Source organism: Tripterygium wilfordii, chromosome 14 (genome assembly GCF_013401445.1).
Source record: "Tripterygium wilfordii isolate XIE 37 chromosome 14, ASM1340144v1, whole genome shotgun sequence".
In the NCBI taxonomy this organism is placed as follows: domain Eukaryota; kingdom Viridiplantae; phylum Streptophyta; class Magnoliopsida; order Celastrales; family Celastraceae; genus Tripterygium; species Tripterygium wilfordii.
Window position 1 is genome coordinate 930,347 of NC_052245.1, and position 25,466 is coordinate 955,812.

At 39.1% G+C, this 25,466-nt stretch overlaps 5 protein-coding genes across 7 annotated transcripts; 3 read left to right on the plus strand and 2 right to left on the minus strand.

Moving 5' to 3' along the window:
* The first annotated feature begins 241 nt into the window (after positions 1–241).
* LOC120015171 (acidic leucine-rich nuclear phosphoprotein 32-related protein-like) lies at positions 242–5,001 on the plus strand. Its single transcript, XM_038867408.1, has 2 exons — positions 242–2,711; positions 4,317–5,001. The coding sequence occupies exons 1-2, from the start codon at positions 1,599–1,601 to the stop codon at positions 4,584–4,586; spliced, it is 1,383 nt and encodes a 460-aa protein (XP_038723336.1). The 5' UTR covers positions 242–1,598; the 3' UTR covers positions 4,587–5,001.
* A 608-nt stretch (positions 5,002–5,609) lies between these two features.
* LOC120015486 lies at positions 5,610–8,879 on the minus strand. 2 transcript variants are annotated; one of them, XM_038867939.1, is made up of 3 exons: positions 8,744–8,879; positions 5,985–7,103; positions 5,610–5,870 (listed from the first exon to the last, which is right to left on the minus strand). In XM_038867939.1, the coding sequence occupies exon 2, from the start codon at positions 7,077–7,079 to the stop codon at positions 5,988–5,990; it is 1,092 nt and encodes a 363-aa protein (XP_038723867.1). In that variant the 5' UTR covers positions 7,080–7,103; positions 8,744–8,879; the 3' UTR covers positions 5,610–5,870; positions 5,985–5,987. The 2 variants fall into 2 exon arrangements, with proteins under 2 accessions (XP_038723867.1, XP_038723866.1); XM_038867938.1 differs by having other exon boundaries at positions 5,610–7,103.
* A 1,755-nt stretch (positions 8,880–10,634) lies between these two features.
* On the plus strand, positions 10,635–13,901 carry LOC120015000 (NEDD8-conjugating enzyme Ubc12-like). 2 transcript variants are annotated; one of them, XM_038867166.1, is made up of 6 exons: positions 10,635–10,793; positions 11,838–11,944; positions 12,748–12,856; positions 13,055–13,133; positions 13,248–13,364; positions 13,444–13,901. In XM_038867166.1, exons 2-6 carry the CDS (start codon positions 11,842–11,844, stop codon positions 13,579–13,581), a joined length of 546 nt encoding a protein of 181 aa, XP_038723094.1. In that variant the 5' UTR covers positions 10,635–10,793; positions 11,838–11,841; the 3' UTR covers positions 13,582–13,901. The 2 variants fall into 2 exon arrangements, with proteins under 2 accessions (XP_038723094.1, XP_038723093.1); XM_038867165.1 differs by lacking the exon at positions 10,635–10,793 and adding an exon at positions 11,625–11,719.
* A 546-nt stretch (positions 13,902–14,447) lies between these two features.
* LOC120014999 (multidrug resistance protein 2-like) lies at positions 14,448–18,158 on the minus strand. The gene is made up of 4 exons (XM_038867163.1): positions 17,680–18,158; positions 16,013–16,636; positions 15,613–15,788; positions 14,448–15,290 (listed from the first exon to the last, which is right to left on the minus strand). Exons 1-4 carry the CDS (start codon positions 17,706–17,708, stop codon positions 14,692–14,694), a joined length of 1,428 nt encoding a protein of 475 aa, XP_038723091.1. The 5' UTR covers positions 17,709–18,158; the 3' UTR covers positions 14,448–14,691.
* A 1,258-nt stretch (positions 18,159–19,416) lies between these two features.
* On the plus strand, positions 19,417–21,231 carry LOC120014439 (BES1/BZR1 homolog protein 2-like). Its single transcript, XM_038866393.1, has 2 exons — positions 19,417–19,818; positions 19,915–21,231. The coding sequence occupies exons 1-2, from the start codon at positions 19,594–19,596 to the stop codon at positions 20,599–20,601; spliced, it is 912 nt and encodes a 303-aa protein (XP_038722321.1). The 5' UTR covers positions 19,417–19,593; the 3' UTR covers positions 20,602–21,231.
* The last annotated feature ends 4,235 nt before the right edge of the window (positions 21,232–25,466 follow it).

The following is a 25,466-nucleotide window of genomic DNA, read 5'->3' on the forward strand; positions in this document are numbered from 1 at the left end:
GTATATATAACATGTACATATCTCTTAAACACAAGAAAAAGAAGTAAATCTTGGGTAAATCTTTGACTCCCTAACTAAATCTTGGATAAATCTTCTAACACTCTATTCAACATAAATCTTTGACTCCATAACTAAATCTTAGGTAAATCTTCTAACACTCTATTCAATAAAATCTTTGACTCTTCTAACACTCTATTCAACATTAGAGAGGTTTTGAAGTATAAAGAAAGTTCTCCTAAACATTCAGGGTTGCCTTTAAACATGGAAGGACGGCATCATTCGAAATCGGAGGCTCTCTTGAAAGAGATTCTGGTAAGATAGCTGCCTTTAAACATGGAAGGACGGCATCATAAAGCATGTCGCAGCTGTTATTCCTTCATACACCATGTCATCCTTTATTTTACCAAAAAAGGTTTGGAAGCAGATGGATAGGAGATTTCTGGTGGGGGCTTTGATAATGATAAATCACATAATCTTTATTTGAGGGCTTGGGATGACCTTCGTAAACCTAAGCACTATGGTGGTCCTGGCACTCGACAGATGGAGCTTTTCAATAGAGTTCTGGCGTCAAAAACTTGCTTGGAAGATGGCTCTTGGCGATCAATCTCTTTGGAGTCGATCTCTGTCCTGGTCTGGACCCAACCTTGGGTGCCAAACCAACCAGAGTTCCTGCCTATTCGAAATCCAGATCGTCAATCTCCTAATCTCAATAGCCCAATTCAAAACATAGTGGAGAACAGAACATCATGAAAATTCCAATTGGGAGTTGGTCTACTGATGATCGATTGGTTTGGGCTCCTGTAAATGGGAAATTTACAGTTCGATCGGCTGATCATGTTCATTTACCTACTCTCTCGTCTAATGTTTCTCCTTTTACTCAACAGGAATGAAAAAAGCCATGGCATATGCAAGTTCAGATTCAGAGATTGCCGTGGCTGCAATCAAGAGCACACTTTTCCCGGCGAGTTCCATCGGTCGACGAAATATGGTTTCCTGATTCGGCTGAATTTGCATGTTTGGATTTTGAACCGCCGTGACTGGGAATTTGACGAGTGAAAACCGAGAGGGGTTTGTGTGGAGAAGCTTCGGCGGACGATATTTATTTGGCATCTACGTGATTGTTTGAAACTACAATGGTATATTCCTCTGAAACAAAACACACCTACCACCCATCTAGACCGTCCGTCTTTCCACGTCATCGATCAAAAACTGCAGAATCTAACGGCCCAAATTATCACCACTACGCCCCCCTAGATTACTTAGGCACGAACCGCCAAGCAGCTTGCTTTTCAGGTTCATCCCTATCCGCCCTGTCAAAACTTATCGCAGCGAGAGAAACTGAGAAAGAGTAGGACTTTAATTATATAATAATTTAGAGAGAGAAAGCGTACATACTTCTGGAAAATTAGGGTTTTAAGCCATTCAAAGTCTGCTTTCGATCGCCAAATCTAGGGTTAGGGTTTAGTTTTCTGACTTCGACGTTTGCCATGAAATTAGTACAGTCCTGTGTTTGGTAGAGCACAAATTAAGAACCTCGGGCTGCATGAGTTGAATCGGTTTATCCATTAAACGCACAAGTATATATAGGTTTTGTATTGATGGATGAGATCTGGGAGAGGGCCGTGGAGGCAGCGCTTGACGGCCAAACAGACCATGCCGCCGCGCGAAGCCTGACTTTGGATGGTGCAGTGAAGTGTGCACAGGGCCGGTTGCCTCCACCGAGCTTTTTCGAGAGATTCCAGAACCTTCAACACTTCTCCATCGCTAACATCGGGGTCTCGTCGCTCGAGCAGTTCCCTCGGCTCCGGAACCTACAGAAACTCATTCTTTCTGACAATCGCATCGCTGGTGGACTTGAATTCCTGGTTGAGGCTGGTCTAGAGTCTCTTCGTGATCTTGACCTCTCCAATAATCGCATCCAGTATATTGAAGATCTCGCTCCCCTCGCACAGTTAAGGCTTGTTTCACTCGATCTTTACGAGTGCCCGGTTACAAGAGTAAAGGATTACCGATCTAGGGTTTTCGGGTTGATTAAATCCTTGAAATATTTGGACAAAATGGATGCGGAGGAGAATGAAAGGCCGGAATCGGATGATGAAGATGAGGAGGAAGAGGACGAGGACGATGAGGATGATCCTGGCAGTGGTGAGATTGATGGAGAAGATAGGCCGTACAGGATGATTAACGGCCGCAGAGAAGGTGTTGATGGGATTGTTGATGTAGATGATGATGAAGAGAGCGATGCAGATGAAGAGGAGACAGAGACGGCAAGACGGAGTAATGGAGCCAGCCATCAGGCAAATGGATTCCATGTTGCAGCTGTGGACAGGAGTGATGAGGATGAGGAGGCAGATGGGGATGAAGATTATTCTGGGGAGGAGATCGACGAGGAGGGGGATGGGGATGATGAAGATGTAGTTGAGGTTCATGAGATTGATGACAGCGACAATGAAGATGGGGTTGAAGATGAGGATGATGACGGGGATGAAGATGATGACGGGGAGGATGAAGAGGAAGAGGTGGATAATGAGGAGGGTGATTTCGGGGAACCAAGGAGTACAGGGCGGTTGACTAGCACGGAAGGGGAGATTGATGGCCATGAGCAAGGGGAAGATGATGTGTATGAGGATGATAACGGGGAGATTGGAGAGGAAGAGCAGGGGGTCGATGATGATGGTGTTTTTGAAGATGAAGAAGATGGTGAAGAGGAGGTGAGATTCTCTTTAACACAGCTGACATACTGATATTGATTTATTGCTCTTCCGGTTCTTTATGGTTTATTGTTTTTTGGCATAATTGTGGTTTGTCTTTTATTGTTAATCTTACCGAACCTTTTAAGTTATTGGTTAAGTTAAACCCATAGTTTGCATACTGTTGGACATACATGATTTGTCATTGGAAGGGCAAGATGAAGGCCATTAATCTTGTTGGTCCTCACTAGTTGGTTGCAGGTGACGCTTTGGATATTTGTGTCTTAATTTTTACTAGCAGTTTCTGCGTCATTTATATGCTCTAATGTCTTGTGTTTGCTCAATTTTTATCTATGAGCCTGCTATTGATGAGTGCTGGTTTTTCCATTGGCTTGCCAACGGCAGTATATTTGGAAGAGACAAATTGTTTTATGAAGGGGTGCATATCATACCGGAACGGTAATATGTACTAATTTAAAGGCACTATCATAGTTTACAGGGTGAAAGGGTACATACAGGCTGCATTTATGGGTTTTATTTCTTCAAAAGTAACATATTATTATCTAATTTTTTGGTTATGTGTCATCAACACTTTTTCTGTGGTTGGTGAGGATAAAATTATTTTAAAACTCTTCAGTTCTTATGTTTGTCATGTGAATTTCTTTTTGTTTCTTTAAGCTAAAGTTTTGATAGAAAAAAAGGATGCAAATTGTATATATCTTCTTGTTAAGTGTTTTAGAAATATTGTTGGATTTTGGTGCATATTCTGTTAATTACTTGTCCACACTTTTTCCCCCTTCTGATTGACACTTTCACTTTCCATATTTTTCATAGATGCTGCATTTTGAGCTTGATCAGTGTGTTTGGGACTTTGGGTTTTTGACACTTAATATCTGATGTTTTCCTTTTGTTCTTGAATCTATCTTTTTTCTTTCTTTCTCTTGAACTTTTGTGTCTTGCTATATATGATAAAAAGAAGTACAAATTGCATGATACATATGAATATCAGTACCAAATTGGTAGGCATGCAGGTTGCTGGTCAGCTTTCCAGTTCTGCTTTCATGATTTGTTTTTAAATTGGATTGTAGAGTATCTTAAAAGTTTTAAGGTTGCCGGTTGATGTGGAAATTTTTGACCTTTGATCATTAAGTGCCATATATTTTATGACTTGATTGTTGTAGCAGTTATTGATTTTGGTTCCTGATCATTCATTTGTCTCTTTGGATTCTAGAAGTCCAAAAAAAAAGAAAAAAAAAATGGAAGATTTGAATATTTGATTGTGGTCAATTCTCAATTGTTTTAGGTTTTTTATTTTTTTTTGTTCTGGATTTCATCTTTGGTAGTATTTCCCCAGGGGTGTGGGGGGTGTTGTAATGAGTGTTTGTTTGTCTGCTGTCATGATATTTTCTTGCAAGGTAATTACTACCATTTGGTGTTTTATTGTTCCAGTAGCTGTTAGGCATTTGGCCGATGATTTATTCTGTTTTTAAAAGTTTGTTTAATTTCTTGGAGTTTTTTGGGCTTAATTATGTGTTCCGAGTAGATGCCATACTGTTATTTTATTACTCCTGCAAACTATATGGCCCACTTTCTGGTAGACTAATCAGAGAATTTCTTACATTGCAGGACGAAGACAATGGGGCAGGTTACCTGGTTCAACCAGTAGGGCAATCTGAAGTTCATGATGCTGGTGGCAGTGACATGGAACCAGGTAATGAAGAAGAAGAAGTTGAAGAGGAAGATGTTGAGGATGACGATGAAGTGATGGTCCTGCCCTCCTCTTCCTCACAGCGAAAGAGAAAGAGAGATGATGAGAGTGATGAGGAGGATGATGATGTTGATGATGATGAAGATGATGATGGTGGAAATCCAAATTCTTCCAAGAAACATCATTGAATCTTTGTCAGTGATCTAAGCGGGAGAACTTCTTCAAGCCTGGAAAAAAGGGAACGTGTTTTTAGGTAGGTTGGTTGGTAGTCTGGTAGTGATTTTGGATGATCTTTTTGGACAAGGTGTAGGTAAAGAAACTGTATCTTCTTTTTCAGTTCAAAATGTCGTTAGTCTTTCTTTTTTTTTTCTGCTGCCCCTGCCCTTTCCTCCTTAGCCGTTACTCTTTGTAATATTCAAATGGCAGTTATGAAGGGGTTTTTACCGCTCATCTCCTGCTTGCGGGGGGTCTGTTTTCTAAAGAGAACTGAATTGGAGGGAAAAAGAAACTCAAACCTTTGTTTAGTTTTGATTTGTCCGAGTTGTTTTTAATTTTTAAATGGCTTTGTAAAACGCTTTGTGGATGGAGTATCTTATAGGTGTGGTCTTCTTCTTATCCTCGAATCAAGTCAGCGTTTCACCTATTTAGTGCTTTGTGATCCTACTTGTCACGGAATTATTGGTTGCCACTTTATTTATAGCTCTGCAGTGTCGGTAGAGAACGTGGTAGGAAATAATCTAGTACGGTTTTGCCGGGTTGAAGTGATGAGAGCTCCAGTCATGTCTCATCCGATCTGAGAAGAGGCTTCTTTGCCCTCGCAGATTGAATCCGACGGTTGATTTTTTTGAGCATGCCTTCATGCTCCTGCCTCCTGAACTATTGGATACAAAGATACACGTCGACGCATCACGCATTGGGAACTTGGGATTACCAGGCCTGGGCCTTTTTGCAGGTTGATTGAGGGAGAAAGCCCTTCAACTCGCTTTGAGGCCTGGGCTAGCTTAGGCTCTATAGTGGATCGCTTTTCACTTTTTAGTTTTCAGTCAATGAATCCCCGCTGGGGGGCTGTGGCCCAGTTTGGTTGCCTCGCCGTGCATATTAGTTTTGATTTTATTATATTCACACGGCTAACGCTCAACCTTTGCTTAGCAAAATTTCAATCTGAAAACAAACCAGTTCGCCACTAATGCTGAAATTCACTAGTGAATAAATTCAACCTAAACTGCAGGCAACTTGCGAAGTTGGAAAAGAAAAAGTTATTACAAACCACGCTCATTCAAAAAGAAAACTACTTAATAAGTAATAGCTACTGACAGTCTCACAGAAATATCAAATAACAGCCACTTCAATTATCCACATTATGCTAGAATACCATTCTTCACTAAATGTCCAAAGAGTCTATATGTAGAATATCTAATACGTAAGCTGTAAGCTATCGAGCATGCCAACAGCAAAACCTGAATCAACACAACCTATAAAGCCGAAATAAAAAGTAATAAGATATTACCAAGATTGTATCAAACTTATATAGCTAGGAAAGAAAGCATTGTGGCTGAGGAAAATATATATATATGAGAAAGGGGTACCAACTATATCTCCACAAGGCTATTCACGTACGGAAAAACCCTTGCATTGGCAGCAACTTCTCCGGCCACACGAGCTGTGCTTTTAGTCTTCAAGTCATGGGTATAAAGAGACTCATTAGATCGCATCACTACCACGCCATTTAATGATATGAAAACCACACCATTATTTTCATGTTGTGGATCATAGTTTGGAACTGCAATGATCCCTGAATTATCCAACTGTATTCTATGTCTCTCTTCCCAGGTCCTCACTTCGCTGTGCATTTGCATTGTATTAGTGTAGGCATTGGAGAGCACATTAATAACTAGTACTTGACCACGTGTGGAAGCCGAACAAAGCTTCCCATTCATTGCAGCCAGAGCCCCACCACTGCCATAGAGGAGTGATGATCGCTCCATCTTAAGATCAAAAGCAATAATATTATAGCCGCACCGCCAATAAACAATGTCGCCCACATGAACACCAGATCTGGGCTGGATCTTTCTTGTACCGAACAAAATCTCACCAGAGACTCTCCAAGATCCATCTGCAGAAGAATAAATCTCAAACTCATATCCATCTAGCTCAGATGGAAAAGCGCAAACCAGCTTGTACTCGGCCACAAAGTTCAGCAATGATGGTTCAAAGATGAGAACAACAGCAGGGTCAGACCCATGGTCAGAAGTATGTTTGGGAAGCATCTTCCACTTCCGGGTAACAGGATTGCAGATGTAGTAGGCTTTGTAACCCGTACGACCCTGGCAGCAAAGTAGACCATTTGAAGAATACCTGATGTCCACTGGTTCGGGCAAAAATTTCAAAGAGGGGTCTGGAACACCATAGGCCATTGGATCCAGGGGAATGAAAAATGCTGCTGAGCTAGATTGGGATTGACAAAAGAAACCCGAGAAGTCATGGAAAGAATTTGACTGCTGGTGGACAAAGAAAGGTGTCCTGATCAGGAGCTGCCACTCTCGACAAACCGAAGTGCAACGGAATAGACATTTCGCAGGAAGGAAAGGAAGTGCGTTTTCCCGTATGATGTCTTTGAGGTCCATGTAAATTTTGCTGTTTTTGTTTGCTAGAAACTTGCTAGGTCTCTTTCCCCAATCCATTTTCGAATCCAGAGAAACTTCTCACTGCAACCATGCCTCAAGTTACAACTTACAAGCAAGCATCAATGAGAAAAAATATAAGCATTATTCAGTGAGAAAATTCCATAATTGTTCCCATGACAATGCAAGAAACACATAAAAACCTTATTTGAGATTAATTGCATTCAGTTTCCCATTTATCTTTTTTGATGAATGGTTTCATTTATCTTGGAAGAATTAACTTTGAGGTTTTTAACCGGTGTGCTTTCAGTCCAGATATACAAACAAAAACTCAATATACATGCCAAATAAAAACCAACAACGTACTTACTATTACAAAGATCGAGGAAACAGCTGTATCAAAAACTTAAATAACCGGAACTTCAAAGAACCCTTTCTAGCATTATTTTGATCCAGATGGAAAGCTTAGGATACATGGTTGTCAACAGTTGCATCATGTAATGAGAACTAATAACTAACCAGGTACCAACAAAAAATTATTATGCACATCGAGTAACCACTAAAAAGGAAAATATGCTCAACATATTATGGTATTTTTTAATTCTCGAAATAAAAGCTCCAAGATGGTTATTTGGGACGGTTTCGAATTGGAGAAATCACTTTTCAACTTTTCCTTCATAGCACAAGTGATACTCTCGTAGAAACATGTAAGACAACTAAATACTTGAGTTCAAATAATTACAACAATGAGAATGTTATATAGAAACAATTGTTTTTAAGAGAATTTCATCAATGTCTTATAAGCATCGACATTCATCACCATTGGCTCAAATCACATTTTCGAACAATTAGAATTACCAAGTACTAAACCACTAATGAGAATTGTCAAGAAACTGCACCATCAAGACAGGACTCCCTCAGTAGATTTGCATAACAAATTTACAGAGAACCGTCCAAGCCAATATGTGGCACATGCTGTGTCTGTGCCAAGCTGCCAGCATGTGCGGATATGTGTTGACTTCACAGACATAGATGTACACATGCACATCATGCATATATTAATAATGGCATTCATCAGCAGCATATAAAAATAAACAACATTGACCACAGCCATAAGTCCCACTGAACAATGTCAGTATATCACCGATTAAGTTAGCACCTCAAAAGGAAGAGGAACACGACCACAATAATAGTCCGAGTCCCAATTCTGAGTTCTGACCAAAACCAATAACATTAACCACAGCTGTAAGTCCCACTGAACAATGTCAGTATATCACCGATTAAGATTAGTACCTCAAAAGGAAGAGGGACACAACCACAATCACAATAGTTTGACCCCCCAATTCTGATCAAAATTTATACACTCAAAAGCTTTAGTTACCAAGAAAATCGAAAAAGAAAAGGACTTTGAACCTTAAAAATTTTTACGATTAGCAATCACCAAGACCCCGACTGCAAAATATCTAGGTTAGTCTGTCTTAACAATCAATTCACTGATAAATTTTGTTTCTTACCTTTCCTTACAGTCTCTCAGAGACTAATCACACCATAACCCAATCATACACTAAGACATAAACTATGCAAGATAAAAAGCACGAGCAGGATAATTAGACCAATCAATCGTACAAATTTTTATGGAGAGAAGAAACGCATAACAGTGTAGACAATATCAAAGCCAGAATTACAGATAATTACAGAATAACAGAACAGGTGAGAAGTCTTACCTCTGTGGATTTGGAATCGGTTGATAATGTTAGACAAGCGATTGATCTGGACCTCGAAAGAGAAATAAGGCTTTTGACTTGCAGAGGGTCGTCTCTGCTCTCTTTAGTCTACAATCTACAAGGACTTCGAATGCTTGTGACCTACTTCAACTTTTGCCCTTTTGTTCTTTTTTTAATTTTGGGCCTATCCGTATTCGTACGATTAGGTTTCTACTTTCTACAGTCTTTTGGGCTAAAGCCCATATGAGTGGCTATTGTTAAAGTCGCTTACCATTGCTTGACGGCTCGGCCCAGATAGGTCCATAAAAATAAGAGGTCCTCTTGGCCGTGGTAGAAGTATGAAACTTACTATAATGCAGGCGTGTAAACGGACAACGGTGTCGGTTGTTTGACATGAATTTCAATGATCAATCCTTCAATTCTTAGTAAAATTTTTTTTTAATATAATTGACCAATCAATTGGTTCGGTTTCTACGAATTTTTTATAATCGAATGGACGGAATCAAATCTCTCCAGATAGGATTTGAATCTACAATCAGTCAGTTAATAGCCGATCGCTCTATCACTGAGCCAGTGAGGAACAATGGCAACGGGAGATTAGATTCATAGAGTTCAACTCCCGTTCTCAATCCACGAGCAATATGAGCTTTGAGGTTTCCTTCGTAACTCCCAAAACTTCTTCATAATGGCCCCGTTATTTATCTCACTTCCCTATAATATCAATTTAAACTCAGACGGTTAGGCCCGTATACATAGAATCTCTGCACAAAGAAACAATTGTGTTTGGTGAAGCGTTGAGGAGAGCTTAACATCTAGCGGTCCCGCTTTGGGACAACGCTTCACCAAACGACTTAATTAAGCTAGCGGTAACGTTCTCATACCGCTAGTTTTATCGCTGTAGAAAATAATCTTCAAAATGAAGATTATTTCAGAGCGGATTGGTAAAAGCCTTATTTGTCAAAGTTCGTGTTTGGCACCTGATAGTGACGTTGATCAATTTATAGATTTTCGATTTGTTATTGGTTTGTCTTATCTGACTTGTGATGACTTTTATGGTTTTGAAGTTGGTGATTAACAATTGATTGATCTTCAACACAACAATCTGGTTCCTTGGTTTCTTTAACTTGCACAAATCAATTTTAAGGTTTCAGTAGCTAAAATAAGTAATCATGGTTCGTAGTTTCTCTTGTTTTCTTATACACACTCGTCACTCCGAAGTGTAATTTAAAGAATTTTTGGGGTTATCAAAAATAGGTTTCCTATATTGAGGAAGATGTCATCTAACACTTATGAAACCCAGGTTCAAATTGTAATTGCGTGCATGATACTTCACAACTTCATTCGATTGAGAGTGACAAATGATGAATAATTTACGGAAACGGATGAAGGGGCAAGTAGTTCATCTCAAGAACCAACTACTGAAGATGTTGTTATTGGTGTTGATGATTTGAACGATGACAGGACCATGTCCTCTGTTCGGGATAAGATTACAGATAAACTTGTACGTGGGAGGCAGAGGTAGAGACAATGAGTGCTTAGAGTGGTATTTAATTAATGTTGTAGTACTTAATTTAAATGTGTACATGTAGGTTTATTTGTATCGAAAAAATTGTCAATTTATTCTTATGTGGTGTTCTAAAAATGACAACTATTTTATTTGGCAAATAACCAAACAATGCACAATTCAATACAGCTTATAAACTTTAAACAACTTTTGATTTCACCAAACACCTCACAACTTATTTCATAGCTTTAAGCTCAGTTTATTTTTCACAGCTTAACAGTTAGTGTTGAAAATCAACACAACCGCCCTACCAAACGGAGCCAATTTATAACGGTTGAAGAGCGTTTATCTTGTGTAGCATACCACAAAAGCAACATTTTTGCCTTTTGGGGTTTCCTTCACTTGACAAGCCGCAAAACCTCAAAGCGGGTCCACGTTACCGTCCTCCGCTTTCCAAATCTGCGTACTCCTCCTCTTTATTACTATCTCCACCAATATCGGTTTTATCCACAATCGTAATCTCTATCCGGGCTTTTCTTCGAACAGGTTGGTTTTCTCTACATATATACCTTCGATTTCCTTTTTTTGACCTAAATTTTAATTTCATCTTTCGTATTTGGCTTCTTATAGTTCAGATGCTTTGATTCGTCGTTGCGATATGTTGTGGTTTGTTTTGTTGAACTGATTGTGAGAAAGTTTCACGGTTTGTTGTTGGGAAGAAGTCGAGTCAGTGAATAGTTTGGGGAAAATCCACTCTTTTTCGGTTCTAGTTATGAGAGAATCATTTAAAATGAATTATTGGCCCCATCAATATGATTCATAAACGTTTTCTGGAAAATTTTGGTACAAGGTAACGAAGCTTAATCGTGTTCTGGTGAACTAGCTTTACGCTAATTTCGAGATTAATCTTCTTGCGTGAGCTGCTCAGTGATGAATGGAGGGGTTTGATGATCGAGCACTTCCGATTAAGACGTTCTTTTAAAAAACCGGAATTAGCTTGTGAACGAATAGTTGTATGTATTGTTAAGAGAGGAGAGTGGAGTCAAAAGAATATAAAAGGAGTTAAGATTTCTCTTTTGTTTCCTTGATTTAATTGATCGTGTTCAATCTTTGATTCTTTGTGTCTTCACCAGTTCACCCTCAAAACAGTTGGGGGACAAAATGCTGATTAAATGGTACTTAGGTGTCTCGTTTTTGATAATCTTATTTCCCAAAATGGGAAGCTGATGGTTGACCATCCGATTATTAGTAATATTGGTCAAGATTTTCCATCATTAATCTATTAAGGTATTTGATCGGCGACTGAAGGAGAAACGGTTTCTTTCATTTGTTGCTTATTTGTTTATTATGTGGAGTGGCAACTGTGTTTTGAATTGTTTATTAATTTTCTTTATGGATAAGACCTTAAAAGCAAGAGAAGAGAGATTTGAACTTGGGATAAATACAAGGGATAGACCTTCCTTGCTGCTCAGGTCTTTTTAATTCATCTGATATGCCTTGGATGTTATTGTTTGTTTAATTAATGACTAGAAAATGCTTTAAGTTTCTTTCTGACCATATGGAAAATTTCCATTTCTTTCTATTTTTTAGGACGATGATCAAGTTGTTCAAAGTAAAGGAAAGAGAACGTGCTGAACGAGCCAATGGAGGACCACCTGTGAAAAAGCAAACTGCGGGAGAATTGCGTCTTCATAGGGGTACAACGTGTACTTTTTCTGCATTGCATATTTTTTTGCTAAAGGATTTTCCCGCTAGGTTTTGATGTTTACGTGATGAAATTTTCGTGTCTGAAGTCTATGCTGAGAAATAAGAGCCAGTTATGGTGAGGGGAATTTTGTAAGAAGGGATATGGATGGAGATGAAAATGTTGAAGGATGGATTGAAAAGAGTGAGACGATTTGTTAAGCGATTTAGATTTCTCTGGTTTCATTTTTGGATCTAAGAGAATTTGGTTTTGTCTAAATTACACGGAAGAGAGTCAATAAAGAAGTTCAAACCAAGCTGAAATGCATGTTGCTTCGATTGGTCTATTTACCCTTTCTCTAGGCCTCCGGTGCATTGTGTGCTTGGATATTGGTAGTCTTGATTTATGTATTTGTAGGATACTAATAGATTTTTCAATAATACTTATATATTTTTGAACAAGCCATTTAATGGTGATCTTGATGCATTTAGGAAGTTTAATATGAAATTAATGTAAAAATGGCTCTGCAGATAATATAATCTTTTATCCTTTTTTTTGTTTTATCACTTGTCTCTTTGTTTAGTATGCCAATTTTTTATTATGGATCATGACATCCAAGTTCTATTGTGAAATCAAAGTGAGTTGATACTTCTTTGAAGGGTGATAGAGGTTTAAGGAAAATAAGCCTTCATGCAAGAGGTTTAATACTTTACAAGGCGAGAAGCTTTTGTATTATATACATATGTGGGTGTGTTTTCGATATCCAAGTCTTTTATAAAATCTTTGTGACCTCGTCGCATTTCTGATATGTTACAGATATTACTGAGCTGAACCTACCTAATTCATGCACCATATCTTTCCCCAATGGCAAGGATGACCTGATGAACTTTGAGGTCTCAATTCGGCCAGATGAAGGATATTATCTGTGAGGAACTCTCCTTTCATGATTCTTTCCCTTTTGATATTTAAAACTACCATGTTCAAATTTGGCAGATTTAAAACGTTGGCATTTGCCTCCTTTTTACACAGAAGATAGGTTTTTCTGTTCTCATTAGTGCTTCATGCAATATATCTGTAGAATGAGAGCAATTGAAATCTGGCTTGATATTCTTTAATTTTTCAGAGGGGGAACATTTTTGTTCTCTTTCCAGGTTTCTCCTATCTACCCACATGAGGCTCCAAAAGTTAAGTGCAAGACCAAGGTAGAGCGCCCGATCATATTTATTTTTCTTGAAATCCCTTTTCCTTGCTTTTATGCATACATGTTATAGATTGGTTTTCTCTTATTCTTGGGCACACATGCTTCATACTTGCAGGTTTACCATCCAAATATTGATTTGGAAGGGAACGTGTGCCTCAACATCTTACGGGAAGATTGGAAACCTGTTCTCAATATAAATACTGTTATCTATGGATTGTATCATCTTTTCACGGTATTATTTGCTGCTTAGTCAGGTAGATCTCTCGAATTAGTGGCTGCAATTCTTGAAATTTTTGTTTAATTGTATGCAGGAACCAAATCATGAGGATCCCCTTAATCATGATGCTGCTGCAGTGTTGAGGGACACCCCAAAGACGTTTGAAGCGAATGTGAGAAGAGCTATGGCTGGAGGTTATGTGGGGCAAACCTTTTTCCCCCGTTGTATGTAGGTTTCGCATGATGGCACTAAGTGCCCATTGACATTTGTCGTCGTGCTGAGATCAACATTTGTCGTTTTGCTGAGATGCCTGTAAAACTAATCTGCAAATTGCATTCCATCCTTTTTTTTTTATTTATTATTTTCTGGTTGTTGGTCGGGGAATATATTCCTAAGGACTAGGCAAATGAAAGCCAAATGACAGTACCTGTGCTTCTGTGGCTGCCCCTGTATGCTGGCATTTCAATACTATCTTTGTCAGTTCAGGATAGACTGCACTGGACTCTCGGCATTTGCTTACAGAATGATATTCTCCCTGTATGTGTGCATGAATGTGCATTCAATTTACTCGTTTGAACATAGCTTGCGCTCATAATCCCTCACGTTAGAGTATGTTGCCTGCTCAACGCTGTCAACTACTACCATAATGTTGAGCACTCTTGACAATGTTTCGAGATTTTGAGTCCCTCTCGGGTGCATGTACGGTTACACTTGAGACACAGTTGAAACGTGGTGCCCTCGACTGATTCTCAATCTGTATTGGTGGTGAACAAGTTGGATAGGGAAGCAGGTATACAATAATGACTGACTTCAGAAACGGGTGCAATTATATAGATGGCTCATAGCTGGCTTTGCAACAGATTTCCCTTCGTGACCTGTTTCTCATTCTTTTTTCTGATCTCATAATAGAGCTCTTTAGTCACTGCTGCTTTTTTGGCATTTAGGAGATCTTATACATCCTCCATACAGATCATCAAAAGGAATGAGCATCTGAAGAGTAATGTCTTTGTAAACTCGACCTTTTTTTCTTTCTGGTTGATAAACATAGGTTTTGTGCAGTCAGACAAAAAATGCAGAGCAGTATGTGGAATTGAACAATTAGAATAACGACCACATCAGTTGGTCTTGCATCTTGTATGCAATAAGTTATAGTATCAACTAACAAACATTTTGTCAATTTGTAAATAATCTTAGTTATTATGTTTACAGATGTAACAAATCCATTCTGGTAATCTCTGTTGTCTGAATCAAGTGTTAGTAGCTGAAGACAATCGAAAATGCCCGACAAAACTACCATTCCCAGGCTCAATTCTTCAGAAGAAAAAGGTCTCTTATGACTTACTTATATCATCTCTGTCTCTTTCGAGCCAGCCATTTTAGCATTTTCACAATCCTGCCTAAGAAGTTTATATAGTGGAGTATAAAACAAGCAACATAAACCAAATGGAACTGCCATCATCGAAAGAAGGCCCTTAGACAATGCAAAAGCCTCGCGCACAGACCCTTTAACTGGATCAATAGACTTGGAATCATAGCCAAATATCTGCTCTGAAAGAATTCCTACTAAAGGAGCAGCAAAAGAAGAGAATGATCCTTCAAAAGCACGATCAAATGCGTAGATCATTGTTCGGTGTTTAGCAGGCACCACTTCAGCAAACATGGGGCCATTTGCAGCAGTCGCATTCCAGCTGATTGTCAGGCCCATAAAAAATACAGTTGTGGCAAATGTATAGTAACTGCTTACCGACTGCGGGATCACTCTTAGAAGGAACCATGAGAATGGGATGCCCATGAAAGCACTGAACTGCGCACACATGATCCGGCCTTTGTATGGGTAAAGTTGTGATAATCGATCTGCTATTAATCCACCAACGAGGGAACCCATTGCACATCCAATTGCAAAAAGACTTAGGAGGGCCGCTGCACCGTTATGATCAAAACCTGCAAAAAATACTCGAAAGACATCCTTATACAAGTAGATAAACCCATCAGCATCACCAAATGTATATTATCTAGTGTTTTGTAATTCGTACCATGTTTCATCTACTAGTCTACTGTACTTAAGCGATGAAGTATGAATAAGGAATAATATAGGGAAAGAATGAATAATCTGTATCTGCCTTCCATTGAGCATATTGGGAATATGGGTGTTCTGTCACCGTGTTCCATATTAACATCAGGTCTAAAGATGCAATGTCTCTAATGTAAATGTGTTCCCAATCAATCCATTAATGAGGGCATTAGAGATCATATGGGTGCTTACCAATTAGTTCAAACCACATTGTAAAGAACACCATAGCAGTCCATGGTAGAGAACCGACAATGCCCTGCAAAACAATTATCTGAAATGTTTTCACTTTCATAACAGCCTTTGTAGCCGTCCAGGACTCCAACCAGATGGATGATGCACTAGCTTTGCTTTTCTCAATCAACAAATCCCTGAAGCCAAAAACATCAAGTCAACAAAACTGGAAAATGAAAAGATAAGCAGCCAAGTACTTCTAAGCTCAATAGGTCCTATTAACAGATGAAAATGGAAAACAGAAAGCAACAAGATAAAATAACTGATACATGAGGTTGAAGCAATAATATCAAGAGATGTAGGTAGCAGTAAGCATTGAAAGACATAGCAATACTGGGGCATCTCAAGTGAGCAAGTATACCTATCAGAGTCCTCACCGGAAGCATGGCTGACACTGATTGCTTTCCTTGGGTCTGTGACGAATATCAGAACAAGAAACCCAATTAGTGCACTCAATGCTGCCATCAAGATGAAGGCACAACGCCATCCTGGTATGCCCCAATACTGCTGGCCCGCCATTAATGTTGCCAGAACACCACCTCCTATGCCACCCAAGGTACCAATCAAGCTTAGCAGTCCAAATCCGGTGCCCCTCACACCATCCATATAGCTATCAGCGATGAAAGACTGCAGAACTGGTATCACAATTGCGAGTCCAAAACCATTTACTGCTCTCCAGAACGCAACTTGCAAAAAATACTGGCTGGCACCAACTGCAGCTGTTGATAATGCCCAGCAAAAAGTGCCCAGTGCAAGAATAGTAGGGCGATCATGGTTAATTACCAGAACCCCTGCCAAGGGTGATGCCAGTCCCTGAACAAAATTCCTTATGAATGTCAGATAACCCAAATCAGATGGCCCAGCATTGAAAGCTTCACTAACTTCTTTGTAAACAGAAGGAAGGAGGTTTTCATCAGCACGCTCCATTATAGCAGCCATGTTGATAAGAATGAGGGAAAGAGAAACTCCAAAAACCTTCGCTGTTCTGCAGGAGGCGAAATATTACCAACAGAGAGACGAAAATCAATGCACTGAGAGAAGCACTTAGAATCAGGAAACTTAACAGCGTGAATAAATTAATAATATCACCATCCTCTGGAATAAACAACCCATGCATCAGACACAATAATCTGATACAAGAAGCATCTGAAGCAATATAAAAGCTCATTGCAGGCTTTGTAACTCATCATCTAATATGAATGAGAATGAAGCTCAACAAATTCAAGAAAATTGTGTATCCAAAAACAAAATAACGTTATCGGGGGGAAAGTACTGACGTGATTAAACTACTGCTGTTGTTTTTTGTTTTTTGAAAGGGTAAAATTTTATTTCACCAAGGAGGTGCAAACAGAAACCTACAGACATTTTAGTGGCCACTGGGTACCATATAAGCTGAACGAGGTACCTTCAGCACAAAAAAAATCATGCTCAAGAGTGCCAGATATATCCCCTCTAAGAATGACAAAATTCTCATGGATATACTAGTCGTGGTGTGGTCTGCAATTGTACACGAGACTATGCTATCTCTTCAAGCAACAAAATATAGCCTTATTTCAAAGTTCATGATGCAGAGTTGTATAAATCCAATCAATCTGAACCTCTAAGATGGATTCGAATCAAGAAAAATGGCCATTTCAATCACAATCATGGACACCCAACTTTCATATCCTCTATTTGGAAGTGGTTTAGCTTTGAAAAGAATAGTTACACGACTGAAACATACTTAAGCTCCTAGCAGCAGATTAAGTATATAAATATAAGTAAGAGCAACAAAGAGTCATTCAAAAAGACAAATTAACGACCTAATTGAAATCAATGATACAAATAACAGCCACATCGATTAGCAACCAAGCCAAAGTTTCCCAGAGATTAATATTCATCGAAGAGTTAAACATATCTTCCAAGACTTTCAATACTGAAACCCCTCCACATACCATTCATCTGAACTAGGAATGTTTTATACACACTTCGAAAAGCTAGAAGACATAGCAACGAAAAAGTACCAGAAAGAAGAAGAAAACAACTTACTTCATAGCTTTTAGATTACTGGGAAACATAGAAGACTTGAATTGATGAGCAGATCAGAATTTGAAGTGGTTCGGATTACTACCCATCAATCGATAACGTTTTCTTAATATCTATGGCGGATCTAGGACCCCCACTTGCCTCGTCGTGGTACCCAAAATGCTAGGGACTCATTAGGAATTGACCCAAATGAATATTTAAACAATAAATATCAGTGTGGAAATTTATTCTATTGGAGGAAACGTAATGAGAAAAAACAAAACTGTCGAATAATTCAACGAAACGCCTTAGAAGAACTGGACTACTGGAGTATCTGTGTGACAGTGTGGGAGGTACTTCCAAAATATGCGCGCCGCGGTATTGGCTTCAACGGCTGACATAGAAAGGTGAGAGCTTTTTTTCTGGGGTTTGAATCATCAGATCTGTCTTGCAAGGGCAGATTCAAATGACAAGATTAATTAAACATGGAAACTCCGGCGAATCCTGCGTTGGCAATTTCTATTTGTCATATGTCTTCTGCTGACTTTCCGCTTTTGGAGATTAGTGCACGTGATTGTGTGATGGGGAACTGCAAGTCTACAAATGTCTGAAACGGCTGCGTTTTATTTAGATTATACAACCCCTGATGGGCCTGATCCATTCCATATACCTGGGCTGGCTTCAATGGACCTGCTTGAGACAGCCCAGTTTAGTTCCGAGAAGATCCAATAAGACAATCACCTTCGGGCTTCGGCTCCGCGCAGAAAACGACACAAGTAGATGGGCTTTCCTAGGTCTTAAAGTTTAGAGTTACAGCCCAAAGAGCTTATGCCGGACCGCCAATTAAAGTGTCAGGCCTTTTGCATATCTAGGCCCAACAGCGTTGGCCTCACTTTCAGGCCTCCTACCCATACTTGTGCACTCCACGTGCTTGGTTTTCTTGCACCAGTGAGACTACAAGGGCAGTGGACCCCGCTTAAGCTGCAGGCAAGCACGCCTCGGTTTCGCACGTGTAGGAAGTCTTTTCATTAATTAATTATTTTGCTTGAAGTTGAAGACCATGACCTTGCTGGCTGGAGTCATTATGGGCCGTGGCTGAGCCCAATCGTGCACTTTTTTTCCTTTGATCGGGACCACAATCACGTGCAACGATATTTCAACTTTCAAGGCATGCAGGTGGGCTGTTGTGTGTTGTTTTATTGTGGGATTCCGTTTCGCACGTGTGGAGCCGACTGACCTAGTAAAACTAAAAAGAGGGACAAGAACTGAGAAATGTTTCTGTGGGGCCCAATATTTGGGCTCGTTGTTTGGACATCTAATTAGGGATGGCAAAACACTAAACACTGTTCGATCTGAATGATGAAATTTGTCAGATTTAAATTAAATAAGTTTGGACATAAATTATATGTTCAAAATCTCTGAGTTTAAATACAAAATTTTCTTCTAATTTAAAAACGAATTTGAATTCAAATATGAAAATCTTGTCTGATTTATTTGTCCGAACTTTAACTTTGATGTGGATGTTGTCCTATTTGAAAATCAATCTAAATTTGATCAATTGAGAACGTTCAAAATCCAATCGATTTAAGGTTTGAATATATAAATATTTATGATTTTAGGTTTGATCATGTAAATATTTCATAGATATGTAGTGTTGTTCAACTTAGAACCATTTTTTTTGCCACCCTACCTTTACCGTAACTGAAGTCCTCGCACAGGGGCCCAGGGCTACCCATACAGGATACGGCCCCAGTAGACACGTCCATTTGCGTGGGAACCAAAACCTCTTGTCACACGATCCGCGCTCTCTCAACTGCATCACGAACAAAAACTGATCAGAAGCAGCACAAAAATGAAGTCTATGTAACGCCTCCTCTCTACATAGAACAAGACGAAGACTCCGCTGATAGGAGAGGCGTTACTGGTGGTGGCAGCAAGATGACCAGCGGTGGATCTTCGGGGAGGATGCCAACATGGAAGGAAAGAGAGAACAACAAGAGGAGGGAGCGGAGGAGAAGAGCCATAGCTGCTAAGATCTACTCAGGTCTTAGAGCTCAAGGAAACTACAAGCTTCCTAAGCACTGCGACAATAACGAGGTCTTGAAGGCTCTCTGCTCCGAGGCTGGTTGGATCGTTGAACAAGACGGCACCACTTATCGAAAGGTTTGCTTTCTCACTCTCTGTGCTTGATTTCTCATCTCGATCTCTGTTTTCTGTTTTCTGGTGAGTTTAATTTTCCGGTGATGCTTTGTCAATTAGGCATACAAGCCATCTTTATCTCCGGCAGAGATGACAGGAACTTCGGTGAACATCAGCGCTTGCTCTTCTGTTCAACCAAGTCCACAATCCTCGTCGTTCCCTAGCCCTGTACCTTCCTACCATGCCAGTCCGACATCATCTTCATTTCCCAGCCCGACCCGATTCGATGCCAACCCGTCTATGTACCTTCTACCATTTCTTCGTAACATTGCTTCCATTCCGAATAATCTCCCTCCTCTTCGAATTTCCAATAGTGCCCCTGTAACTCCTCCGCTTTCTTCCCCTACTTCGGGTTCGAAGCGAAAAATTGACTGGGAATCGCTTTCAAATGATTATCTAAATCCTCTTTTCAACGCCTCTGCTCCTTCGAGTCCTTCACGCCGTCTCCATCTCAAGCCGGCCACGATACCGGAGTGCGACGAATCTGATACGTCCACCGTTGACTCCGGTCGCTGGATGAGTTTTCAGACGGTAGCGCCTCTGGCTGCTCCGCCTTCACCGACATTTAATCTTGTCAAACCTTTGGTTCTGGAGAGTGATTTCCGGGATGTTGCTGCAGAGAAGGGGAGGGGCCCAGAGTTCGAGTTTGAAAATGGTAGGATGAAGCCATGGGAGGGTGAGAGAATTCATGAAATTGGTGTTGATGATCTGGAGCTTACACTCGGGAGTAGAAAGACGGGGAGTTGAGGTTCTGGTGCTGAAACTGCTTGGGAATTAAGGAGATAAAAACCCATGCAATTCATTCTGTGGGCTTAACAGTGCCAATTGCGTAGCATTTCATGATGGGTCTCTTGCTATTTCTGCTATTGGAGGCTCTGATTTACTTTTATATTTGATGCAGTGAATATTTGGTTTTCATATGTACAGTGTTTTGTTTTCTGGAGCCATTTTAGGATCTTGAAGCTACTAGATAATATTGCTCATGAGCAAGACAAATCTTCATGGAAGGACCACATTTCCCAAATTTTCATATGAAGATCAGCATGAAGCAGGTGATTGGAGTTTTCTTTCTCCCTTCCCTTGCTTACGTTGGAGAGTAATGTCTTGAATTCCTCATTAATCGTCGGAATCTCTTCAAGTATCGTGACTATCTGGTCTTGTGATCTCAAATTCTAAGGTTCTGTTTTTTCATTCTGGGTAATGCAAACTAAAATTATTTCAATGTAGTTCTTATACTTTGACATATCATTTTCATCTTGTGCACAAGAGATTGTAACGTAGCCCGTTCCTAGTCTGGTTAGAGAGTATTCTGATGTGATCATCAATCCTGAAGTTTATATTATTATGTGATTCATATAGCCATGGCCATGCCGAACATATGATTAAAGCCTTGAGGATGAGACTGTTTAGAATTTTGTTTAGGTTTCTTAATTGAACTCCTTTGGTAACTTACACGAGTGTGTTTGCTGTGGTCCATCATATCAGCTACTTTCTGGGAGGTCCGTTTGCGCCTCCTATTAAATACTAATTTCAGTTGACTTTTGCAACTGGCTAGGTTTCTTATGATTTTCGCAGAAACAGGTAATATATTAGGTGTTGTGTTGAGATGGTTGGGAGCCACTTGGGCTATCGTCTAGTGGTAAATCTCTTTGGGTCAAATCGTATGGACTTGAAAGACCAATTCGATTATCACTGGAAGTAATATATTTGTGGCCACACATTTTACTTTGGCCTAACTTTCTCTGTCATCATGTGAGAAACTTTTGTGCGCGTAGACCTGACAATCCGAGTTAAGACCCATATCAGATGTCTAAAGTGCAAGTCTTTATGATGTCGATCTCAATTAAAAAAAAAAAAGTGTTGCGACCGTTGGATTAGGTTCAACTTCTTTAGCTCATTACAATAACCCCATAAACGAATTTTCTTCACAAAAAAAATAAAAAAAACACCAAAAAGGAAAGAAGAAAGAATGCAGATTACAATTATCAGCAAATTTCCTTTATATGTCTGATGGCTGGGTTTCTTAGGTGGTACCTATTAATGTAGAACTGACTAAGCTTTCTGTATTTGTTGGCTTTTGTGGGTCAAAAGAGCATCTTGGAATGAAAACTCTGTGAAGGGGGCTCTTCCCATGTGATGTGTTTAATGGGGGCATTGAACTAATGTCTTCTTCACTTTATTTCTCAATTATTCATAGCTCTGCTATATACTAGGGTTATCGTCGACTAGTACTTTCATCTTTCCTACATATTTTATAAACTTTTCGTTCTTGGATTTGTCATGAACTTCTGTTTTTTGGTCTTTGTATTATTGCAATTTGTCTGTAATGCAATGAATAATGGTAAAATATCCTGATGTTAGATTCCCTTTCATTGAATTTTGGTCAAGACATCTTGACCCAAATTTTGGTTATTGAACATTCATATGTAACTGGAACCAATGGCAGTTCAAACCAGGGAGGGCCTACTTCTTGTTGCCAAGCCAATGGTAATCGATTGGATTAAACATATGTGTTCAATATTCGATTCCAATCGCAAACATAATATTAAGTGGTATTTAAAAAAATTAAAAAAAAAAACACACACCAAGGAGACCCTCCAACTCCTGGCTTCGTTCTTGACCAATTCAATCACACCGGGCATAATTTAATACATAGGACTTATTATGATTATAAATAAATAAAAAAACCGTATCGGATTTATTGGGCTTTGATCAAAGCTTTAGTCAAGGCCCAAAGGTCGAAGAAGAGCTGTGGGCCTGTAATCTGTTTATGGATCGTGCAAATAGTCACGCTGGCCCAAAATTATTAGGCTTGCCTTCTATGATTCGTGTTATGGGCTTTTATTTATTGACTCAAAAAAAATAATTTTAGTTTAGCGGCCCAAAAAAAGGTATTTATGAATAAGTGGTCATTGACTTTGACCTTTTTTCTAAAATGCCTAAATTTACGAGTTCTTTACATTTTGTAACGAGAATAAGAGATCCAACTTCTTGTTACCAAACAACAAAAGTTGAAACTTGAATAAATTTTTTTTTTAAAAAAAAGCAATAACTTTTCTTTTTCAGTTTTCTTCTCCAATCTTTCTTTTGTCATAAATTCACACCCCCATACATACCAACAATATTATCCACTTTAAGTTATATAATTCTCATAAATATATCGAGTCAGCATGGCTTTGTTATTTCTTTGTCTCACTTAATGGTTCTTAAACTCTAAAAAATTATCTCATTATAGTAAGGAGGTGAGGTTGGGTCACACCCAACCGAAGTGGAATTCTATTCGTAATATCTTCTTCCTCGCGTTTTTTTTTTTCATTGTGCCATATTCATCTCTCTATCAGTCATCTTTTCCATCAAGGAAAACCAACATTAGTAGACTTGTAAATTTCATTTCCTAATTGGCGGCTTCAAGGCTAATTAAAAAATATAATTATTTGCCAGTGATGGGGTGACCTAATGGTAAGGACTAAGGAGTTGATGTCGTTCAAAACTAACTCTGATTCTGAGGACGTCACAAGAGTTGAGACTGAAGGTATGATGATCTTGTTTAAGCTAAGAACTGGCCTGCACCAGGAAATACATAAACTGTGGGGGCCCCGAGGGTGTGCTAGGGGAAACTTCTCCGACGCTCAAGTAAATATAACAGTCAAAAAGAAAGAGTGCTCGATCGGAGCTCTCTTCTCTCAAATTGTTATTAAGTATGCATGAGTGCAATAGTTGAAATCGCTTATCTTATGGTGGAGGGTCCGACGCTTTTATATGAGTTTAGAGATGTCAATTACGAGAGATCATGGGTCTTTCCTTACTAATAAGTTATATCGTGGGTGAGAGCGTGGGTTAGAGGAATCAACATTTACTCTCCTAATAATTGATCTCTACGTGGTCCTCTAGTGACGCCATACAAATTTGTCCTTTGTACATCTAATGTGGACCTAAACTTGATTTAATTAGACTCGCTTGCATCTCAAAGGTCTTGGTCATGTAGAACTCAATAATACTCTTTCCCATTATCAAGGTCTCGGTCAAGTAAAACTCAGTACTCTCTCCCATCATCAAGGTGCAAAACCTACCAGGGAGGCAGAGATATAAATTGACATAATTTGTGGGGTATTGCATAATGGTCCCGACGGCCGACGGTCCCGAGACTCGCTTGCATCTCGAAGGTCTTGGTCAATGGTCATGTAAAACTCAACAGGGTTCTTTAATATCAGTGAGTTTTGTTCAATGAACTTCGATCGTCAATTAAATATTAAATTAATAATGCATATATAAATAATGGAGGTCTAGATCCAAGAATATTAAGATAAAATAAATCAAGATCTAGATATTTTCCTTTCTTTCAAGGTCGTAGGCCGTAGCATACGAGCATGTCGATCAGGTGCAACTTGCATGCGATTAATTATTTACTAGCCCATGCAAGCTCAGCTGTCAAATTAAATAGATTAATAATGTTTTTTTTATAATATTTCTCACAACATAAATATAGAATATCAAAAGCAAATTAATACTGGACCTTCCAGTAAAGTCCAAATTATAATATGACTTGTACATGATCCACACCAAGGGCTCCAAGACAACATAAGCCGCCAGTTAATAATGCACATGACCTCCATAGAATCTGCTTCATTGCCAACCGACCTCATCCCCTAAATTGACGTACATTAGTTCTGACTATATATATATAGACATTAGCATCCTTGTGTGTGTCTACTCAATAACGTGAACCATACAATATCATGTTACACGCGTTTGATTTGAGTAGAATGTATTGATATACATAAAGCAATATTGCATCATATATATGGAATCATAGATAATGTTATCTCCCTTCATATACGTTTTGCATTGTTGTGATTTATGAGATCGAGATAACAACAAAGAAAATGATCTAGATAGGGCCGAATGAATACTTTCGAGAATTTGTTGATTCATACGTAATAATATATGATTCTTTTTGGTAGCATATAACAATTCAGCATACGTGTCTTTTCAACAAGCTAGTAAGATCAAATTCATGATTGTTAGGCAAGTGTAAACCCGTTCAAGAGGTTAGTTGGGTTAAGATTCAGTGCAAACCATTTGAAAATAACTATGTCAATTTGGAATCAAACTTTCAATCACAAATGAGATTTTTTACGCCCTAAATTCATAGACCAATTTGGTTATCCTTGGTTGTCGTAATATGTGACGTAGCAAGTAAAATCTGAAATAATGCAACAGATAACCAAATTTACTTACTGACATCAAACATTGAATTGAACTATGAGGTGAAAAACATTGGATCTATCATAATTTAAATCAAACAATTAAGCAGGGCCCACAAGACCATGCATCGAATTGCGGTAAACTGCTCGTGCTCACGTGGTTGGTTGGCTGTCTTCTTTGCTTGGGCGTTGACTGATATGAAGTATAATTGCATAATAAAAAATCTGCATGAAATAATGTTGTCATATTTTAGGTCCGAAGCATTATCGACAACTGCTCGGCACATGACGTGGCAAATTCAGATCCAAACTAGCTAGAGGCACAACTAAATAGCGGGGTCCGAGAGTTGTGCCCTCATAAAAATTTTTTGGATAATTTATATGGTAAAAAAATAATCACTAATAATA